We start from the raw sequence: 22,666 nt of genomic DNA, 5'->3' as shown, positions 1-22,666 counted from the left end.
GCGTCTGGTAGAGCTGTGGAACAAAACGACTTGGATAGATGGACGAGATGATGGAAGGGTCTGGTGCATGACTTTTGAGATGAAGAGGCATAGAGGCGTTTATGGGTTACATAGATGGATTTTCTTTCTTTCTTTTCATTCATCTTGTCTTTGGGAATTTTCATTCTTATGAATCGTATAGACTGTTGTGAAGCTCTAATAGAACAACATATCTAATCTTCTCAGATCCATCCACACAAGTATCAGCATTAGAGTGACTGCAATATTGAAAAGGACAATCTCGTATTATCCTATTACTACCTTATCCTATAACTAGCCCAAGCTAAGCTATCCACCACCTTTAATTCCCCTACTATCGTTCCCATAACCGTCATATCCCATTGTAAAACCCCCCCCTCCCAAATACCCAAAAAGTCGTAAATAATATCCCATCCCAAGCCTTCGTAACAGTTTAGCCTCCAAACCTCGCAGTATTAACATTTAAGAATCTAACATTATGACTTGTGACCAAGATCATAGATCATACGTGAAAAAACAAGGGAATAAAAAGCAAAAGCAAAAATTGTAAAACAACTCGATCCGTTTCTTTTCATGGAGAATTGATAGAATGGGGGGAAATGGATGTGGGATTAAAGCTTGTGCTTGGCCACTGAGTGGGGGACAATGCCTCCCGTCTATAAATGTGATGTATAGTCTTCTGTTTTTTTTATCTGTTTTTTTCTTGCGGTATGAGTTCCAACATGTCCATTTACCATGAGAAGGTCATGAGGGCAGGGTTCAAGGCCAGCGGCAGAAGGAAGTGACTAGCGGCAACGGTGGCCATGGGCAGGATGGCGACAAAGTCCTTGATTTGCCAGTCATAAGGGACAAACGGCGCCTGAGCGAGAAGGATCATGCCGATAATAAAGATCAGTGAGAAGATCATAGAGAATTTGAACTGTAAAATGAAGTGTTAGTAAATTTTATACGCTGAACCATATAGCAAGCTATGTTGCTTTAAGGGGGGAAAACTAACCTTCTTCAAGACCTTGGGAACCTCAATAAAGAAGTTTGAAAACTCGGCTTCCTTGGCAGTGGCACCCCATGTCATGTTAATCTCAAACATGTGAGCCAACAGAGCCTGGCTGACGTGCAATGACAAGCCACCGAGGAAAATGGCCAACATGAGAGTCCACATAAAGTTCTCAAACAGGGCGTACAGCAGACCACGCTCACCAACACGGTAGCGCATGACAGCAAGGGCAATGTTACCAAGGCCGTTGAACACAATAATGATGGAGAACCAGACCTGCCACGAGTCGATGTAGTACTTGTCCAAGTAGCCGTTGTACCAGCCCATGACAAAGTAGTTGACCACAGTCAAGATCCAGGCAGCTCCAATGGCATAGTAGGTACCAATGTAGGAGATGACGGTAATCTTGGACGTAAAGCGAATGTTGGAAAACAAGAAACGGCGGAACAGAGGCGTAAAGGGACCGCGCCAGAGCCAGGTTCGAATGGGGTGGAACAGTAGCTCATTGCAACCATAGGCGTACTTTTCCCATCGGGCAAGCTCGTCGTAGACGGTCAAAGACACACCTTCCTTGAAGCCTTCACCAGCCCAAGCAGCCAACCGAATGATGTAGCCGTTAACCTGCAGACGAAGCGACATGTCGAAATCTTCCGAGACGTGGCTTTCCGACCAGAACTTGTCGTATCCGTCTTCGTCCTGGTAGGCAACCTGCTGGATGGCAGACCAACGAAGGATGGCATTGTGGCCGACAAAGGGAGCAACGTCACCGTTGGACACAGTGTATCGGATGGCAGAGTAGATGAGGTTGGTGAAGAAAGTGATACCGTTCTCAAAGTAAGTGTGGACAACCTGCATGACACCAGAGGAAAATTGCATGATACCAACATCAGGCGATTGTTCCATCTCAGAAACGGCATCGAGCAAGCAATCAGCGGGAACACGAGTATCAGAGTCAATCAGCAGAATGTAGTCTCCCATGCGGATGTTACCATCAGCCCAGGCACGGCCATCAGCTTCGAGGACTTCCTTAAGAGCCTCCTCGTATGCCAAAGCCTCGTCATTTTGGCTCCATTCGGGGGGACGTTCAATTGCTTGAAGCTTCTCCTCAACCTTGCAGGAAATCATGAGCGCAAAGTTCATGTTGGAAGCCTTCTTGAACTTGCCCTTGCGGGTAAAGCCGTTCTCTCCGTGCTTCGGGCGAGCGACCCAGCCGATACTGTTGTCGGCGTAGAATTCAATACGAGCCAGACGATCCTCTTCCGAGATGAGCTGCAAACCGTCGTCGTTGATGAACATGTTTGCGGAGCCACCTTGAAGTTCATAGGTGGACATGGCCTGCTTGATGGACTTGACTGTTGGCATAATGACACCCTGCAGACCTTCTTTGTAGACGGGGCACTGAATAGTGACGTGGGGGAGAATGGCCGACTGCAGACGCGGCGGAGGCCGGGCAGAGTAAAACTTGGAGTTGATTGTGAGTTGGCGAATGGGGCCAAAGATCTGAGCCAAACAACCGACAATGACTTGAGCAAAGAAGAGGGTGAAGAAGATTTGAACCGGAGCCAGGGCAACGAGTGCAAGACGAATGTAGGTGCTGTCGACGGAAACCTCAATGGCCAGCTGCCTCCAGGCAGCACCAAGGGAAACAGTAACCAGGACAAGAGTTAGAGACACGAGGACCGTGTTCTGGAGATGAATAGGTCGCTTTTCGGGCTTAATCTCACCACTCTCTTCATCAATTTCGACTTCGGCGACAGGCTGCGCTCTCTTCTCATCTTCGGCTTCTTCGTCAGGGTTGCCAGCCTTCCAGACCAGCTCCATGAGCTCAGATTCAATGGCCTTGGCACGTGCGACCAGATGAAGAGCGTCGTCATCCCAAACAATCAGCAGGCCCTCAGACGCGACGAAGGCAGCAAACTGGTATTTACGAGCACGCGGCAAATCATCAATCGTAGGGAGAATTTGGACGCGCAGGCCGTTCATGAGGGGCACATCGACGGCGTCAGGAGACCATTGCAAGAAAGTCTTGATAACACGGGAATTGACCGTCATGGCACATTGGACATTGAGAGCAGCGCATGCCAATGCAAAGGGAGAGCTGGCCAATTGAGGAGGGCAGGCCATGTAGTGACCTCGAGTCTTGCGGAGCAAAACACCCTCAATCTCTCCGGATCCATCGCTGACCCAGAGCTGAGAACACTGCTGCTGGTACAGGTAGTTGACCATGACCTCGTGCTTGATATCATCAAGGAACATGGAGCTCTGCATTGACGGCGTAGACCTGCCAGAGCTGGACTGTGGCCGGGAGTGGAATCTGGGAGTGGGAGGCTGGAGATCCATGTCGTTTCCAGAAACTGATGAAGGGGGCTTTTCTGACATTATCGACTGCCGAGTTTCTTGCTGTAATCGAGGAGGAGCAACCGGTTTGGCTGGCGGCGCCGGCGGTGCAGCCGTTTCCTGCTCAGCCTTTTTGGTGCTGGCCTTGAAATAGCTCGTGATACCCATCTTGACTGGTATGAAATGAAGACGCTGTGAATGTGACGTATTCAAGCTCGAGTTCCCCAGGCAATGGGCCTATCCAAGTCCCAAGCCCTCTCAAGGGGGTTTTGAAGAGTCAGATAGGAAACCCTATCAAATCTGTCTTCGTGTAGATGTAAAACTTCTGGTAATGATGCCCACCTCTTGATACAGCAGCGTCGTGCAAGTGATTGTGATTGACAAAACTGATAGCGTGGAGTTTTGATATTATAAAGAAACAAGTTATGCTACTGCAACATGGAGAGCAAACCCCTAGGCAACAAGGTCAAACTCCTCAAGTAACGAACGGTGTTGAGAAGAGCGACTATAAGTGAGTGTGGTGTGGACCAAAAACGAAGGCAATGCCCGAACACCTTGTCCACTTATGCAATATTGGCCGAGAACGCAACGTCTGCGGTCTTGATGAGCGAGGGGAGGGAAGGGCAGAGAGAGGAGATGATAAAGAGGTGCGACGACGCAAAGAAGTATGAGTTGGGGGAGAGGGTGGGGGAGTGAAGCAAGGCCGCTGGCGACGATGTAATCGCGGATGATGGACTAGGGATGAGATCAGGCCAGGGCATGTGGCAGTCTAAGAAAATTGGTGGGCTGGACTCTCAAAGCATCCCGATCGGTGGCTCCCGCTCGATCTCTCGGTCTGGTGGGCATGGTGGGCAAAATCAACACCCTCATGAGCTGAAGCTGAGAGCAGGAAAAAGAAAGACGACAGAGTTTGATCAAGGGAGCAAGGGGGGAGGGGGTGTGGTTGGGAATGCAAGGTTGCAAGCGCATCAAGCTGCAGCTCTTATGCGCCAAGGTGCTGCAGAGGGAGTGGGCATGGCATGTTGAGCAACAAGAGCGAGCTGATGGGAATTGGCATCCGTTTGGACGCCACTCCAGGCCGCAGGACACTCGTAGCAGTCGGAACGATACGATAGCGAAGAGGACGGGCCAAGATACCGGCGAGTAAACGAAGGCCCTGGCGTGAGTTGATGCCCAATATTCGGCAACGAAGCAGGACGGCTGGTCAAAGAGAGGTACAAGCAGATAGACAACAGATTGAGCCCTCACTGCAGAGACACCAGGTTCCAATACGGAGCAGGTGATCCTAGACCGATGCTACGGCCCCTCGTGGTTAACAATGAGTGGGTTGTTGCGAGAAACATTTCCTCATGGGTCCCGGACCACCGCCCACGTTTTTCTCGGGTCGAGGGCTTCGCACAAAGTACCACTCAGTACAAGTAACACATATCCGTACCCTTGCTCAGTAATCTGAACAATATCCAAGAGTCCGTCATGACAGACATTGCTGGCCCAGCCTTCCCCCTGGCCTAACCGTGAACTTTGACCGGACCCTGATGCCTGTAGGTGCTTCTTGGCGGCCTGTAAATGGCAGTTCGTTTATGCCCTTTGCTCCCGCACGAGCCCAAGTACAGTTTGTTGTGAATGCCCGCAGCCGCTGGTGCTGACCATTGGGAATAGCCTTTTCCCTTGTTCCAGGACAAAGCTTCTCTCGCTGTTTACCTCGGCCACAGCTTTTAGTCCATGACCCAAACAACCGCCGGCATGGTCACAATAGCTGTGGATTCGTACAGTCAAAAGCAGCTGTCACGAAGACCAAGCCGGTAATACGGACATTCTTCTCCCCGCTTAGCGCCCCCAAGGGCCTTGGCTGACCCCATAGAGTTGGAACCAGCTTATTTGTGCCTGTCCTGTGCCTGAGCCTGTTCCTGGATAGCGCTTGGAGCGGGCGACTGCAAACTCAATGGCTTGCCACTGCCAATGGCGACAACACGTCCTCGCAGCCCTGGGACGGGAGATAGTCTGAGTGGAGTTGATTGCTTTGACTTCGTTTTTCCAGAGATGGATTCAGTCCGTGCCCGCTCTCTGGGTTCCTCGGCGAATCGCCCGTTCGATGCCCGGGGTGCAAATTTACGTTCAAGTGGAAGCGCAAAAAGTCCAGGGGGGGCGTGAGATTTGACAGAATGGCAGAAAAAAGAAACCTTTGAAAAGCTGGTGGCCTTTGTGGGAACCCTAGCGAGCGACTTGTGGGCCCTCGTTTTCTGCCAGCCAAAACCACCCTTAAAGCGGCGACGAGTGCGGAACAGTATCTCCAAGCTACTCCTTCTAGCGCCAGATAGCTGCATCTTGCACTCGCCTGAAATGCCATCATCATCGACCAAAAGCTGTGGCTGACACAATCCGCGGCACCCGGCTCGGAACATTAGGGCCAGACAAGTCTCCCGGCACTCGTGGCTCCGTCTTATCGGCCAGGCAGATGGCGCGAGAGAGCGTATCGCATCGAATCTGTGAGACTCCGGCAAGATTGCAAGCCCGTCCAACTCTACATGTACCTAATGCATGATGCCAGCAGCAGACTACGAAGAGGGCCGGTCAGCCAGGCATGAGGAAAAATGCAATCCGTCGATAGCTCCATGGCGTCAAGGCCACCAAAGATAACAGAGTCGAGTTCCTGATGCCCGATTGGATCGCTCCCAGCTGCACGCCAGATTCAGGACAACCACACACGCACGGCCAGCGCCACCGCAGCAGCGCATCCAAAAAGCAAAGATGGCCAGCCCGTCCCCTCGAAGCTCCGTACCCCTTGCACAAGTCGAGAACGTACGAGTACGGTGCTCCCTCGTACAGTAGTGCTACGCCGGCCCATTCCGTGGGATTTGGCTACGAGGCTTGCGAGGAAAAAGCAAAGACCGGCCCTGCAGAAGTAAGGGTTGCTAGGGAAGAGGCGATGGCTGCTTGGACGGCTCGAGTCCCTCCTTTGACTTAAACGAGGCCTATCGTGAGTGCCACAGGCACCGTATCCGCAGGCTTGTGGTGGGTGGCGAGTGCGTCGGCCTGCAAATCAGAGGCTGTAAAGGACCTGAGCGAATGCGTTGTTGCGCATAATGGCACGGAACATGCACTTGGTCCATGCACTAGAAGCTATTTTTGGGCAGCTCTCCATCGCGGCTTCGTATTTCCACTTTTGGGTGGGTAAATTCTCCGTTCTGTTTGCATAGTTGCACCTGGGCATTGACATGGTCTCAACTTACAGCGCAACTCCTTTGTTGCCCTTCCCACACAACACATACGCGAGCTCAGTACCGTCCGTCCGGAACGGTAGTATTTGCAGATTTTTACCGACCAGGCTGATTGGTATTTGTCAAAGCCTGCAAATCATTTCTCAAACCTGTGTGCACGTGGCCGTTGGTTGAACCCCAAGGGAGGCAGCTGAACGCCGTTGTGAGAGCAGCCAACTGTGTCAATTCAGTAAGCTAGCTCCTACTACCTGATTACTTGGTAGTTCGAATGTAACTACTAGGGTAGTAATATTGAAGCTGTATGTACACAGACTTCACGTCTATAGGGCAATAATCGGGGCCACTCCAATGTGTAGTAATTGCATCAAGGACCGGCTGGCCTCAATGCTACCACCTTCTCACCATCACGACTTACACTATCCAGAGCGCTAAATGCTGTATACTTTGCTTCTCCTGCAATAAGGGTCTTGGCTAACGCCTCCTTGGAACGTCTGGTTGCTTTGGATGCTTCCATGCCGCTGCCATGCGCCGTCTAAACGCCACGACAATCTCCCTTTCATGAGCCAAGAAAGCCACACTTGAAATGTTGTTATAATAGGCTTTACCAGCCGCCCCCTTACTTGTCACGGCGCAAACACTTACTCATCACGGAATAACCAGGCCAGCACCTGATACGGAAACCCGTGGCTGAGCAAACGGCTCGTTCCCACGGCATTCAGCTTCATATATTTGCTCATCAAGTACACCCCCCGTAGCCGCCGTAGCCATCATTCTCTCTGCGTATCCGTGCAACCATCCTGGGCATCTCCGAGAAATTGGGGGATCACAATCATCGGATAGCCACGTCAACACATCACTCATGTACTCGTACACTTGGACCAGCCAACCCTTGAACAGACATCATATGCCTGTACTTGTGCTACCACTCACCAACAGCAAAAGGACATGGTTGCAATTAAACGCCATTGTAACCGATGAGTACCTTCAGCCCAACCACACCATGGCATTTCTCTCCGTTGTGGCTGCGTTTTATTGAATTCGCTAAGCAAATCACATAATCGTCAACTCCGTCCTCATGCAAGCCCCTAAGCCAATATGCTGGATATGTAATAGCATAAACATGCCCGTAGACTTGTTCGTGCTGTCCATACCGCATCCAGCTCCCAGTTAGGAAACCTCCTTGACAAAAAGATCCTTACACATTGAAACGTGTTCATGCATCGCCGCACATTAGATCAATATATTGCTGCAGCACCGGTAGTTCCGGCCCAAGAGAACAAACGACTTGTCAGTTATATGCACATACACGACTGAAAGTACAATGCAGTTATTAGAACGAAAACGAGATTAGTATCCGAAAAATATTGCAGTCTTTGCGGCTGAAGACGAGGAGGAAGAACAACAAGAATGAGTCGAATGGGGCATAAATCCTACTACAACCATTCGGAAGATATCCCCAGCACACACGCCCACGCCCCCTCCCCCTTTGTGTAGTGTCCGCCACTAAAAGATGATCGGCTGGCCTGGTATTGGATAGCTGTCAGTTAGCAAGAAAATCCCATCCTTGTGGTTGGGCAATGATATCAACGGCGTTTTCGTACCTGTTTGATGGGTGTGTGTGGCGGTAAGACGGACGATAATGCAGGTTTCAGTTCCAATCTATTGTTGAGATTGCCTCAAAAGCCACGGGCGGCAGATAAGACAACAATCTGCAACAGGCAGCAAAAAGAGCATCGACCTTTCCAGACACCACGTTGATCTCCTTGTGGACGAGAAAGAAAGAAAGACAGAAAGAGAGCCCAATTCTGCTTACTTTGCATTTCAGCCTTATCTACATCCCTGTTTTCAGCTTCATGCAGCACCTTGTACCGGCCACGCACATGTACGTTACCGTGAATTTATCACACCGAATGTAGGGAGCAACGAGGCTATCAACATGGGCAGCTGCTTGTACCTATCTGTGGATATCCGCCATCCAGCATCTCGGGTCCCAAATCAAATAGTGACCCAGAAGACGGGAGATAGCAGATACTTCACACTATTGAAAGCCAACATTAACGGCAAGGGCTCTCTCTGTCTCCTCTCTTCCATCCAAATATGTGATATGTGCTGCAGCCCACTCCAGGGTATATGCAGCCTTACAAATGAATCATGCAGAGCCATCCAATATTCTTGGTATTCAGAGAGAGAAAATATCGCACGTCATCTGCCAACAGAGATGGGCGCCTTTCTCGAATTAGGAATATTTCCCGCCCCTGTTTCCAGTTGGTTTCTACACCGCATCAACGTGCCGTGTCTACCTACATGCAAGCGAGCTGGCTATTTCTGCATTTGGTATTGAGACTCATAGCTGGCTGGGCGTTGTATCCAGAAACACTCCAAACTTGTAGCCCATGCAGTTTTCAGTAAAGTGAAGCTAAACAACGCTTTGGCATGTATACGTAGTTGATATCACGAAATTACGGGAGTCTTTTTAAAATAATAATATGAAAATCAGTGGATATTCAATTCAAACGCCTGGTAGCACTGATTGCGCATCTAATAGCCAAATATACCATCCATCCCTATTACCTGAAGTTACTGTAGTCTTCATTCGTAAAAAAATCTTTCCATGCAGATACCCGATAATTTTTGCAAAAATAAAAAAAGTTACACCATTTTTCATCCGCGCGTCTATGGTTGCCTGTGATGTCATCAAAGTATAGATGAAGTTGAGCTGCATTTCTCTTGCGGCAACAAGTGCAGTAGTAGTCATGCTTGTAGCTCACAGTTCTTCGTCGCCATCGCATTGCTGAGTGATGACAACACGGCTGACCTCGAGCTGAGGCTGCGTCCAAGTGGGATACCAAGTGTCGCGGGCGTTCCAAAAGTCTTTCTTGGCGTTGGGAGAGTGATCCAACCAGGGCTTGCCAGACTGGCCGTCTTCAAACCAGCCGTTTGTGCCACCGACAGCAAGGTTCAGGATGAGATAGAATTCTGTGTCAAATGGAGTGTTATCACGGCCAGTCTTGCTCCAGATGTCGACCAGCCTGGTGCCGTTAGAGGTGGAGTCGGGGAAAGCGCCTCGCTTCCACATGGGCTTGTTGAAGTTGGTGTAGGTGACTTGCAGCAGCCGACTGTTGATGTAGGTGAAGAGATACTTCTGCGACCACTCAAGACCAAAGGTATTGAACTCGGCGCTGTAAGTGGTGTGCAGAGCCTTGCGCTTGTTGTTGGTCTTCCACCAAGCGTCGTTGGCGGGGTCAGGACCCCAGTGCAGAGCAGATGAAGCAATGTTGTTGCCGCCTTGTGAATAGGTGTGGTTGTTTCCACGGGACTCCATGATATCAATCTCTCCGGACGAAGGCCAGGGACCATAGGTATCGTTGACTGGCAACATCCAGATGGCGGGCCAGAGCCAGTCGCCTACAGGCAGCTTTGCAGTGACCTCAACACGGCCATACTTGATCTTCGCTCCCTTGAACGTGTTAATACGGCCGGATAGTGTGGGAGGAACAACACTGGAGTTGCCGTTGGTGGTGTTGGTGGCGGCAACGCAGCTATAGTAGTCCTTGGAGGTACAAGTACCGTCCTTGAGCAAGTTGATGACATTGTTCTTCTCGACCAGGTTGGCATCTTGGAGAGTGGCCTTGATCATAAGATGGCCGTTCTCAACAAAGACGTTGCTATCGCCGCCAGTCGTCTGTTCGAATTCGCCATTGCTATTCGTCCTGTATTAGCAAAGTCACTGCGCCGAGACATTATTAAACAAAGTACATACCCAAATCCACCAACCTGCACCTCCTTGGTCCAAATACTCGGGTCAAGGCCGTTGCTGAAGTCTTCATCCAAGACAGGGCAGTACTTGTGGTGGACAACACTCCGCATGCCGTCCCAGACCAAGAAGCCGGAAATAGCCAGGCCCAGGAGAATTCCGAGGAGGGGCATTATCGTGACCCATTTCTCCTTGGGATCGACCTTTTCTAACCAGGGCTTTTCGATTTCTCCCTTCTTGACCAGCCGCGAGTGGAAATATCGCTGGCCACCCACCCCGGGACGTTCTTCGTAGGGGCTACCACTGGACGACTCAAAGCTGGAAGCAGGCCGTGAGCCATCCGGGCTCACAAAGGGGTTTGTCCCAGTTCCGGGGGCATTTGAGGCCGTGTCAGTGCCCTCGAAAATGTTGCGATTGTCATCTGTGTTGGGGGTTCCAGGGCGGAGAGGCGTGGGCGCGCTGGAGGTTGCGGCCGAGGGGACAACGGGCGGTCGCCCGTCGAAATTTTGCTCCATTGGGAAATGCAGATATGTATTCAATCTAGGAATTCGGGGCTGGTGTTGCAACAGATGGCTCAAGGTTGAATCAAAAAGAATGGAAGCCTTGGCCAAGGTGTTGTAGTGCAGCGTCTTATGAGACACGCAGAGGAAAAGAAAGAGGCCCGCGGTGACGTATGGGACCTAAAGAGAGCACGAGCTGATGGGGGGCCGGCTTTGATATGCCGACAAACAGAAGAGGCTTTGTGTGAGAAACTGGGAGCGAGGGACAAAAAGAGGGACTGCAGTGGCCGTTGTGAGGAAGAAAGAGTCCGAAACAATAGACTCTCAGCTGGGCGGATGAAGCTGTTGTCTTCCGTCAATTGGAATGGATGCTGACCGAGTCACTATACTGGTGTGACCTCAGGCCGTACCTCAGCGCAGAGGTACATGTACACGTGCATACGGTTTAGATCGAGGGCACATGTACTCGCATCATGGAACGTTGAGACTTTCAAGTTTTTTCTTCTTCCTCACTCAGCGCGATAATCAATTATGCTGCCCCCCCGGCCCTCCCAGCGGAGTCGCGGCAACTCGAGCTCTGGCGTGCAGGGCCTGGAATATCGAGACTTGCAGGTGGTCGAGGGCGTGTGCAGCACCATGTCCAGTGCCAAGGTGCTGTCCCTTGCTAAGCTGATCCTTGCATCTCGTCTCTTTGACTCTTTGCTGGCCAATCTCCACACCCTCGAACAGCTTAAGCTCGGTCCTATCACGCAGCGCTACTGGTGAGAACGTGGGAGGAGCAAGAGCAAGAGGCATAGATTAAGGCGAGGCTAACAGTGTCCGGTATGCTTAGATCTTACCTTGCTTTTTGCTATTATCTCCGCGGCCGCATAGCGATAGTAATCCCACGAAAAACGGCCGCGACATACACGACAAGATGGAGGGAGTTAAGGTTCAGGAGTCCTATTGTTGTGTTCCATGTTGAGATTGCCATGGGGACGCTCTCAACACCATCGTGACCACTGGAAACATGAGGCCAATGTTGCAGCACCGCCCGCTGCTACCCTTCTGGCAAGACAAGACAAGCGCCCTACAACTCACATACCCGACCTTGTCGTAATGCTCCATACACATACCGGTCTTACAGTCCATCTTCAGTCTGTCGTGACACACATGGCCATTTCGCGCTGCGTCCCGTCAATCTCTTGTTTGCAGCGCCAAGGCTCGTCTGCCTCGTTGTGACTGATACCTGCTTGCGACTATCGATCAGCCGCATCTATTGTGTCCGCCGTACCCACCGCCGATACAACAAGAGAGCTTCTCTGTGGTCGCACGCAGCATGGAAGCACCACAGAGTTGATCCATTGCCGCTGAGCCGGGCCACCCATCTTTGCCAACAATGCCTCGAGCTCCTTCGAAACAAACTTTTCGTATCGGCGCTCCCCGGCGCCCTCCCGTATCGCTGTTACAGAGAGCGGAAGGGCGCTAGAATGTCAGGTCGGTGCCTGTAGCCGGTGCCTTTGAGCGCTAAAAATCGGACCTGGCGCGGACTCCGCACGACACTCCAGCGGCCCCTGGCACTTTGACAGTGGGTGGCTTCAGCGGCACAGGCCGGAAGGCGGGCTCTAGTGGACGACAAGCTGTAAACTCGTAAAAGCAGCAACACACGGCCGCGATTAGCTGCCGCTGTGGCTTGCTCAGCGCTGCGCCTCTTGCGCCACTTGTGCCCTCCCCGAGCCGTGCCTGAAGATCCCCTGCTCATGGCCGCTCTCACCGCCTTGGATACAACCACGCCCTCGCAGACACACAGCCAAAAGTGCATCGTGATTCCAAGGTTGTTTTTTTACTTTTACGCCTCCCGCATCCGCACTAGCCAGGGCACGTCAAGCAGCGCTATCTGGTAGCTACAGATCAAAGTCGCTAGAGATGCTGGCAACCTCGTAATGGCGACGTTTCGCCGCTGGCCACCACACGTTAATGCTGCCAAGAGGCCGGACCAGGAAAAATAGGGCACCGAGAGAAGCCTGAGAACTTTGTCGGTCCTTTTTTGTTCTTCCTGCCACTCGACAACGGCTAGCTTGCTCCAGGACGTGGGAGACCTTGCCGGGTAAATTGATGCCAACGCAAAGGAACCATGACAAAGTTCCGTCTATGCATATGTAGTTGAGGTAGCATGAAGCTACTTTGGAGCAGGTGGCCTGGATATCCAGCCAACGGGCTCGGGGATGTCGGGTTCGAATGTTACATGCAACAGAAAAAACTTCTGGTTCCTGGTCAGAAGATAACTCGGGACACAACTCAAATTGATTGCCCTGACTAGAATCACCGTTTGCAGCAAAGCTGACCAGATCCTTCATCCCGAAGCCGTGTCCACTCTGGATGAAGATGCAAGGGGGAAAACACTTATAGCTCTCGTCTCTGCCCTCAAATACGTCATGCAGATCCTGCTGATGAACTTACCCGACACATAAAACATCAATCCCATATATATCCCCACCGAGGGGGCTCTACAAACCATTGTCTGGTCAGCGCGGGCTGTTCAGTGCCGCTCAAGCGCCGATACAAAGAAGAAAACAAGAGGAATTGGCAAATCGACTAGACGCTGTCCGCGGCTAGCTGCTCCACCAAGCTGATTGATCCAAAACTATGTCTCACAGTCTCGGTCGACGCAATACCATGGCGAAGGACAGCAAGTGCTTGGCGGAACTGAGTTGGAGGCCGGGCAACGAGGTGGAATTCCTAAGCTGAGCTGAGCACAGCTAGCTTTCGCCGACTCCGACTCCGATCCTTACAGTCAACCACAAGCTGGTCTTGTACGCTCAAGAGTAGTCTGATTCAACACTGACTTCCAGTATCTAGAGCGAATCTCGATCGTTTACAAAATCGCGGCAATGAGCTCCGGCTTGGCGAGATGGCAAGCCAAGCTCTGGCTCCACGATACACTGCGAGGTACTCGTACAGCACTCAACTGGATCTCCTCAACAGGCAACTCTGTACGGAGTACTCGTAGATGGCCAAGGACTCTGACAGACAAAAAAAAAGTTGTCCCGCGTCTGAGAGAAATAGCGGCAGCTGAGTTTCAGGGCTAAGAGCGCAGGTTGACTCCGCTTTGTGGGGGTTTTGGGTTCAACTGCTGGTCTCATTCTGCTCGCCTAAATGGCTCCCGGGCATCGTCAATCTCTTGGATTTGGAGGAATCGGTACTATCCTGCGGCCGCAGGAAAAACTGGTTCAATTGACGGCATGATACTCGTATCCCAGCCGCGGAGGAAAAGGTCAGAAGTTGGAGAGCGAGCGAAAAGAGCTGAGATCGGCAATTCACACAGATGGCCTTGATGGCCCCCACCACCAAGCAAAAATTCGACAACCAATGGATGAGGCTCACTCTATTTTTATCGGCAATTAGCGTCCGCGACGCCTTTGTTTGCTGCATGTCTCAGTCAAGCAACCACTCCCTCGCATCTCGTATAGATGACAGGTGGGATGCTGCGATACTACTACCGAGCAATGGGAGTATGTTCTTCGGATGGCAAGCCGAAAGACGAGACACGGCTGAGAAAGAGATGCTGAAGGTTGAGTTGGGTACGGAACGCAAAGACCACGCATCGGCCCTTGCTTTGGCCGCTGTTCAGCCCTGAGAGACATCACGGTGCACTTAGAGGGAAACCAACTGCCGGTGTCATTCCATTGACGACTTATTGGTTGCGCAACACCAACTATTTCAATTTGGCGACCGCTTAGGAGTACGACATGTACGAGCATGTCACATAGGTGCTGGTACAAAACCCTGCGTTACCTTGGTACTCTACTAATCTACCCAATGGAACCAACGAAACAACTTGGTCTAACTGTCACCAACCATGCCATCAGAGAGTCAATTTTGACGCCTTTCGTACTACCAGCTAATGTCCACCTGGTCAACTAGGCCTGCCTACCAGAGGCTGTGGCGTATACTCGTACATGGTGAAAGCAGCAGTGCCGCCCTACAGTACCTAGTGGATGGGGCCGTTGGAATCGTGTCGTATCATTTCAAAGGTTCCAATTCGAGTATAATGTGCTGACCAGAGGGAACCCTGCAACCCAATCCAACCTCTCTTGATAATGTAGAGAGACATGCCGCCTTTCCTCGAGTACAATACGCCATGACTGCAGGAGATATCACAAGTAGTACAAGTAAATGAAAGCCTATTCGGTTTGCCAGATAAGAGCTCCGAGTTGAAACCACAACAGGCCGCACGCTTACAACGGCGGTGGATCAGCACGGATCTTATCCATAGCCTTCTCGTTTCCGTTCCCACAACCCGAGAATCTCCATAATACTACGGCGAGACGGACGGAGCATGACTCGGACAAGATCGGGTAGCTTCCCGATGAGGCCCTACAGGGATGGCGCTTGGTTGGCCATCGCCATCGTCGTTTCTTTTGTTCCTATCAGCTCTCAGGCTGCCGGTGTTGCGACCGTAGCGTGGCGCTACTCGAACTTGAGTTCCAATGAGTTCCGCTTTTTGCGGTCGCGCTTGTGATGCATCAGGGCTCGTATGGACGCAGGACCGGGGGGTTGTGTTGTTGCATTCGCTGCAGCGATTGGGTGGCACCACGGCCATGGATTGGGACACAGCAGGATTCCATGTTGGCAGCATTGATTCGCTTTGTTTTGTTTTGGCAGCCTTTTTCATTCGTATCGTATCCTCTCGGCTTTGCATTTGCAAGGGCTCCATGCCAGCACACCCAAACTACTGTCGGGATGCGTCACTAGATGCAGCCGCATTTGCTTTTGGCATCGTTTACTCGCCGTTGTCTTGATGTGCGTTTTTTTCTTTTTCCTACGGGTACGGAGTGGTATTTCCAATACGGCGATGATGCATGGATTGTACATTGAAGCTGCTGCAACTAACACATTCAACCCCTGGACTTGCTGCAATGTCGGCTCACAGCTTCAGCTGGCCAGGTAGCATTTGGGCCAGGTCATTGATAACCAAGTACACGTATCGTACTCGTACATCACGCAGGGAGAAAAAGAGGCTTTCAAGCCAATCAAGGCTCATCCCAGCCGCTGGACGATTAGCTGCGGGCTAGCCTCTGCGTCCGATGTTGGGCCAAGTGAGAAGCCGCAATGCCGATCATCCAGGAACCTCGTAAGTTTTCCAGCCATTGCAATATACACGGTGCTACAGTAAAACAGAGCCAAGCTCCAATGGCAAAGCAGTAATTAGGTACATGTAGTCTAGCCAACTGCCCGATATCTCTCTCTTCTCGCCTCCTTGCATCTTTTCTGCCAGCGCACAGCAGCGTCAAGGAATCATACCGACATCTTTTTCAGCTCCGTATCTTTTGTCCCATGCTGTTGCTACCTGACGTTATTACAGGCTAGCAAGATTTTCTTTTGCATGCTTGTGCTGCTATCCATACGAGTCCAGCCTTCGCCTATTTCCCCCATCGCTCTTCTAGGACGAGTATAATACCGTTTGTTGTAAGTGTTGTCGACAGCCTGCATTTCAGCTCGATTCTTAGCTTACACACTATTGTTAGGCTATTCATACCCCTTGAAGACAAACCCTTCGCTCTCACCGTCTGGATTTTGTGGCAGAAGAGCCAGGCCCCATTGTCTTCAATCACTGCTTGCTCCTGAGTCTGTTGAGAACCGACAGCTGTTGCTATATACTGCCGTAGCTTCTTTTCTCTGGAAGCTCTGCTAGTCACCGCACACACTTCTCATTTTCACAAGCTTCAACTCGTGGCAATGTTCTCAAAGAGTCTACTAGCGTTGGCGACGCTACTCGTCTCTGGCGTGTCAGCAGATCCCAGAGATCTGGGAACGGTGCTCGCTGGTAACAAAGATCTATCTACATTCTATTCGCTCATTCAGGTATGGATAATAGATTCATATATCTTATCTTACAAGTAGTTAGCCCATTGGTCTGTGCTAATACGCTTTTGCAGAAATATCCAGATGTTCTTCTTCAGCTTCCCAGCTATGCAGGCGTAACCGTACGTGTATTTTTTTTGTTCATTCTCTCACCACTCTTTAACCACTCTCATGATACCATGAATTGGACCTAATGTCAATTCTGTATACCTTTCTTACTAACATCTCATCTACCAGATCGTTGCACCTTCCAATGAAGCCTTCAAAAACATTCCCTATACCGCTCTCAATGGCGTATGGGATCCAAATAACAAGGCCACCACCGTGCCACTCCTGCAATACCATATCCTCATAGGAACGGTTGCAACAGCTGGTCTTGACACGGGCCCAACCTATGTCCGGACCACGCTTCTCAAGAGCCCTAAATACACAAACGTGACGTTTGGTCAAAATGTCCTCATCGCCAAGCAGCCTGGCGACACTGTTGTCTTCACCACCAGCATGGGCACTCGTTGCACTCTCCAAGAAGGCGACATTGGCTTCCAGGGCGGCCTTGTCCAGGTGGTTGACAACTTGTTGATTCCTCCGTCACGCATCGAGAACACGACCGAGGCATTCAACGTGCCCAACTTCCTGGGCAGCCTCTACGCCTCCAAACTAATGCCCAAGGTCTCTGACGAGCAAAACATCACCGTCTTTGCTCCTGTGGACAGTGCCTTTGCTTCTGTCGGCGGTTCTCTCAAGCACCTCGATGCCAAGGCTCTTGCACGCGTCATGGGATACCACATCGTGCCTAACCAAGTTCTCGTCTCGTCATCCCTCACCAACAACACACGTCTCGAGACACTCGCCAAGAATGCCGCTGGCACAGCTCCCGAGTCTCTCGTCATTCGCCAGTCTGGCAATAACAAATATGTCAACTCAGCGCAGATTGTTCAGCCTGACATTCTCCTCGCCAACGGCATCATGCATCTCATCTCCAATGTCCTGAACCCAGATGCCGATGCCGCCATTCCCAATCCCACCGCTGTTACACAGGCGCCCGTGTTCCCCGTCAGCACGGCTCGCAATCCCTTCACCTCGGATTTGCCTTGCACTGTGAGCTGCCCCGTTACGACGACGGCGGCTGATACCACCACGGAAGCAGCCGAGACAAGCACGTCTACTAGCATATTCACGACCAAGAGCAAGGCAGCCGCAGGAGCCATGGCCACGGCAAACATTCGTGCTGCGGGAGCAGCGCTGGGTCTGCTCGGCGCAGGAATGATGTTGTAAAAGCTCGAGGATGAATTTTTTCTTTTTCACATATAGATGCATATATCTTCTCTTCATTTTGATAGTGAGGAAGATTTCAAAAGCAGAGTCATGAACCTTCACTGGTATAAGCAGTAATGAGATGGATTTGGACGTAATGAATGATGGATTGTTTTTTCGGACTTCAAGGTTATCATAATAGAAAGGGGGCATGTTTGTTACCTAGCCAAAGCTAGTATTTGCAATATGATGATGTTTGAATCATGAAATGAGTAGTTGTTTTGGCGTGAATGATGTTTTATTGTTATCCATTGGATTAGATATATGGATGCCTGTATTAATGTGATAGGCCTCTTGTAGACATATAAGAGTCTCGGTCTGAGAATATTCCTGATAACGCTAAGATTTGTGTGTTTTCTTACAGATAACCTAGAGTTTGCCCACTGCATCTACTATATTTCAGATATGCTATTTAAGTTGGTGCTATGGTGATGGTGATTAAATAGGATTAATTTTAATCGTCTTTTGTGCGATCTGAATATCTCAAAATAACGATGTCGATATGAACATGACATGTACCAATCTTATACCAGTTCCAAATTAAACCCATCGTTGCCAACATGACTCTCTATCTACACTATATAGCATATTTCATTAAACACATCGCAGCATCCTCCATCAATATCAGCTTAAAGAAAGTGTGCAGGGTAAGGCCTCCATACGATCGCATATCACGGTATTTCATCAATAAACATGGTATAGAATCCTTGCATCATGTTGTAATACCTCGCCTATCTCGAGGCGGCTCTCTACATTCTCAATCCATTAACAAGGCTCATCGGCCATCATGATATCTGCACCTTATACAATCCCTACAAATAGAATCCACGGTTCCCCGAAGTTTGTTGCCCATTGCTGAGGCTTCCCATATGCCTTTCCGAGCTCCCAACGCCGCTGCTTTAAAGCAAATCAATTTATTCCCAAGCCTAAGCCTTTACGCCACCGGAGAGATGACCTTTCTCTCATCACCTGTAATTACGACCTCTGTTCCGCGAAGCGCTTCGGTCGCTGTCGAAGCTGCGGCTACGACTTCGTCGTCGGGTATCGCGATCGTCATATCGACTGGCTCCATTGCCTCCTCCGCCGCCCCTTCGTCTGGGCGCTGGTGATCTCGATCTCGATCGGGATGAGTATGAGCCGTTGGATCGACTACGGTATCGACTACCGCCGCCACCACCTCCCCGAGAAGAGGGAACACCTCCGGGGGATCGAGCTGGCGACAGGGAGTTTGGTCGGTAGACATCGGATCGAGGGCCATATCTGCTTGAAGGCGAGAAGCGGCGACGTCCACCGCCTCCACCGCCACCTAGAGGGCCAGAAGGCGGACCACCCCCACGAGAGCTTTGGAAAGGAACTCGAGGGTCGATGTTGGCACCTCGGCGGGCAAGGGGAGGACCGGGTGACTTCCTGCGTGGCAGTACGATGGAAACGTTGATGATGGCGCCGTCGATTTGCGCCTCGTGCATGTATGAGATTGCAACTTCTGCATCGGCTTGGTGTTCGTACAAGATATACGCGGTGCTTCGGTTGGTACCAGCTATAATGCGACCATCACATGTCAACTATTGAACTCGTTCTACTGAACTGCGTGGGTGGGGAGCAACTGACAGGTTCTGTTCATTGGCAGATCAAGGTCCTTGATGTGACCAAATTGGCCAAAGATTTCGTAGAGATGCTCTTCGTTGACATTCTTTGACAACCTCTCCACCACAATCTAGTTTGTAGCTGGTTAGCCAAGCTGCCCTACCAGTGACCTCTGAAAAAGGCCATTAGCTGCGGAAACACCAACCTTGGTGGCTCTCTTGGGAGGACCTTCGCTGGGTGAGCGGCTATCTCTACCACGCTCACGGCTTCTGTCACGACTTCCGCTCCTGTTTCGGCCATTGCGACGAGGCGGAGTGATTGATCGCGACCTGGATCGAGAACGCGACGGAGAGCGCGAATCATGGCGACGACGGCGATGGGTTGGAGGCGGCGAGCGCGAGCCGTTGGAATTGGATCGTGGAGGCGTGCGCGATGAAGCCCGACGACGGCTTCGGGATGGAGATCGTGACGCCATTTTTGATGCTGAAATGGCAGATCTTTGGTGTGTTGAGACGTTTCAACAGGGAGGTTTGAGCTTTGTGACGGCCCGCCAGAGCTCATCGCCGTTTCTGGAGCTTTTGGGGGAGTGAAATGCGTGGTCACGTGATGGCCTGTCAGGTATCTGCAGGTGCTGCACGGAAGGAGCTGAAAGAGCTGCAAGAGGCTCGTTTCTTCCCTCATTCATGTTAGTTTCTAGATACATCTTCCGAGGTGAATTTAAATGCCTCTCTATGAGTTTTATTTGATGTGATTTTTTAATGACCGACGTTGACGCTGATTGTTCTTCAAAACTGACTAAACATCCAGCTTTTGTTTTCTCCGTTGCTGCCACTCTAGGCCTCAAGTGACTTATACCTCACCAACGCAGGCCACCTTGCACGACACACAACCAAATATAATGAAAAGTACTGCTTGAAATCTTGGATATCGGATATTTTCTTGCTTTTCTTTGCAATCATATTTCGCACACATGATCAATCACTTGAACGGCATGAACGAGCTCATCAAGCGCAACTACTTTTGTAAGTAGATGAGACATCAATGCTATTAAACAATCGGTACATATTTGAACAGCTCTCTACTCTACAGGAGTCAAGTGAATCCAACATCCGTTAACCATCGATATAGTTGAGCCGACTTGATGTAGCATTGGCTTATCATCTCCAGGCTGGACGTCGCCAAATGTCTGGAGCACCCGTGTGATCAAGTACAGCATCTGGGTCAGAGCAAACTGCTGGCCAATACAGATTCGAGGGCCACCGCTGAACGGAATATATTCCCACCTAAGATGATGTCAGTATTATTATTTGCAGTCACTAGTGTCAGCTCCATCGAAAGAAGTGCTTACCCCGGCCGATGCGTTTCCCATCTCTCGGGCCGAAATTCGTCAGCGTCATCACCCCAATAATCTTTTCTACGATGCAAGCTGTAGGTTGTGAACCGACAGTCGGTGCCTTTAGGAACGAAGAGAGGGCTCTGGCCATCAGGGCCACCGCCCTTTGGCAGGACTGTATCCCTTTCAGCAGTGCGCATGTTGCTTGCTACAGCAGCATACAACCGTAAAGCTGCAAAGGGTTGCGTAAGTCTCTCACATCAAGCTTAAATAGGGGAAAGGGGATACTAACTTTCTTTCAGCACCATGTTCAGATACTTGAGGTTCTTCAACTCTTCCCAAGTGGGCTTGCGGCCTTCCAGCTCGGCAATTTCCTCTCTCAGCTTCTTCAGCACATCTGGTCGTCGAGCCAGGACCCAGAAGAGTGAGGACATGGTACTAGCACTCGTGTCGCGGCCGCCCAGAATCAGTGAAAGCAGTTGATCTCGCACCTCACGGTGAGAAGCTCCCGATTTGATGATTTCGTTCATGAAGATGTAGGGCCTCTCCATCTTCTCTTGGGCGAGCGCCTGGGATACGTGGTGGTCGACAAACTGCTGGGTGATCTTGACATATTCATCGAACTTCTTATCTGGCTTCAATAACGCCAACCATCCCAAACGGGCGCGGTTCGTTGAAGTAGTGAGGAGGTAATCAAAGGCCGTCATGAATTCCAGAGACTCTTTTGTGGGGGACGTCAAAATAGAGGTTGAGTATCCGAACCTTGCAAGCAGTCAGTATTGCTTCACTGCGATGATGTGCTTCTTGCTTACATGAAATCAGTTGATACATCCATGGTGAAATGGTATAGCAGCTTGTCTATATCAAACTTGCATCCATCCCGTGGAAGTCTTGCCAAGAAGTTCTCAACATGTCTATCGGTGCACTCTAGATCGGCAATCTGATTCCGCACGAAGCTCGGGCGAATCATGGCGCGTGTATGCTGCCATTCGGGTCCGTTGACGGCGAATATGGAATAGGGGCCAAGTGTTAAGATGCTCACTTGTTGTCGCAGCGATTTCATCGGCCAGTCCTCGAATCTCGTCGATAGCAAGGTTTTGAAGTTCTCTGGCTCCGACGTAATAAGCATCCACTTACCCGTGGAGCTGAACCAATACGTTCCGTTATAAGTGTTGAGAAGCTTATCCCATAGCTCCAGCAGTTTATACTCCTTGAGCGCTTTGACCGAAATGCGGAGAACGTCCAAGCCTAAGATCGGATCCCGATGAGGATACACACTGGCCAGCTTGCATCCATTGACGCGCGTACCCCGAAGGTAGTGGTGATTCCTGCGGAGAAGAGCGAAGACTGGAACCAAGACAATGGCGACGCCAAGGGAAGCGTAGGAGGCAAAAGGCGTGAGGTGCTCATTCGCGGCGACCAGGACGATGCGCTCAAGGACCGACCAGGCGATGTAAGTGCCAGCGAGGGCAGCACCCACAAAGGCCGCGATCTCACTCGCGATGAGTGACATGGCAGTGTTTTTGCTCTGTCGCGAGCTTGTACAACTGCTGACTAAAAATGAGCCTGTCTAGTAATCGCACACGAGTTGGCATCTACAGCCGTTCTCACGACATGCGGATGGGTTTTCGCATATGAACCGAGAGGCCAGGGAGGGCCCAGCAATATATACGAGTGTGAACACCTATATACGAGCATGAGCATTGCGCTTATCCTCCGCTTTTAAATCCATAGCTTCTCCTTTCGTCACCTGTTCACATAAACCTCCGC

The 22,666-nt window shown here is 50.8% G+C and overlaps 5 protein-coding genes across 5 annotated transcripts; 1 reads left to right on the top strand and 4 right to left on the bottom strand.

Annotated features, from left to right (window-relative positions):
* Positions 1-748: 748 nt before the first annotated feature.
* On the bottom strand, positions 749-3,517 carry T069G_08163 (glycosyl transferase family group 2 domain-containing protein; the record flags this gene model as incomplete). Its single annotated transcript, XM_056175373.1, has 2 exons — positions 749-937; positions 1,016-3,517. 2 exons carry the CDS (start codon positions 3,515-3,517, stop codon positions 749-751), a joined length of 2,691 nt encoding a protein of 896 aa, XP_056026322.1.
* A 5,814-nt stretch (positions 3,518-9,331) lies between these two features.
* Positions 9,332-10,836, bottom strand: T069G_08162 (glycosyl hydrolases family 16 domain-containing protein; the record flags this gene model as incomplete). Its single annotated transcript, XM_056175372.1, has 3 exons — positions 9,332-9,852; positions 9,922-10,268; positions 10,328-10,836. The coding sequence occupies 3 exons, from the start codon at positions 10,834-10,836 to the stop codon at positions 9,332-9,334; spliced, it is 1,377 nt and encodes a 458-aa protein (XP_056026321.1).
* Positions 10,837-16,539: 5,703 nt separating this feature from the next.
* T069G_08161 (fasciclin domain-containing protein) lies at positions 16,540-17,940 on the top strand (the record flags this gene model as incomplete). The annotated part of the gene is made up of 3 exons (XM_056175371.1): positions 16,540-16,665; positions 16,740-16,787; positions 16,903-17,940. 3 exons carry the CDS (start codon positions 16,540-16,542, stop codon positions 17,938-17,940), a joined length of 1,212 nt encoding a protein of 403 aa, XP_056026320.1.
* Positions 17,941-18,944: 1,004 nt separating this feature from the next.
* On the bottom strand, positions 18,945-20,038 carry T069G_08160 (RNA recognition motif domain-containing protein; the record flags this gene model as incomplete). Its single annotated transcript, XM_056175370.1, has 4 exons — positions 18,945-19,516; positions 19,588-19,693; positions 19,769-19,850; positions 19,893-20,038. 4 exons carry the CDS (start codon positions 20,036-20,038, stop codon positions 18,945-18,947), a joined length of 906 nt encoding a protein of 301 aa, XP_056026319.1.
* A 603-nt stretch (positions 20,039-20,641) lies between these two features.
* On the bottom strand, positions 20,642-22,409 carry T069G_08159 (cytochrome p450 domain-containing protein; the record flags this gene model as incomplete). Its single annotated transcript, XM_056175369.1, has 4 exons — positions 20,642-20,846; positions 20,912-21,128; positions 21,189-21,658; positions 21,709-22,409. The coding sequence occupies 4 exons, from the start codon at positions 22,407-22,409 to the stop codon at positions 20,642-20,644; spliced, it is 1,593 nt and encodes a 530-aa protein (XP_056026318.1).
* Between the last annotated feature and the right edge of the window lie 257 nt (positions 22,410-22,666).

The sequence above is a fragment of the Trichoderma breve genome, chromosome 5 (genome assembly GCF_028502605.1).
Source record: "Trichoderma breve strain T069 chromosome 5, whole genome shotgun sequence".
Lineage (NCBI taxonomy): Eukaryota > Fungi > Ascomycota > Sordariomycetes > Hypocreales > Hypocreaceae > Trichoderma > Trichoderma breve.
Note: the sequence above shows the minus strand (reverse complement) of the source record. Positions and strands in the feature narration are given on the sequence as shown.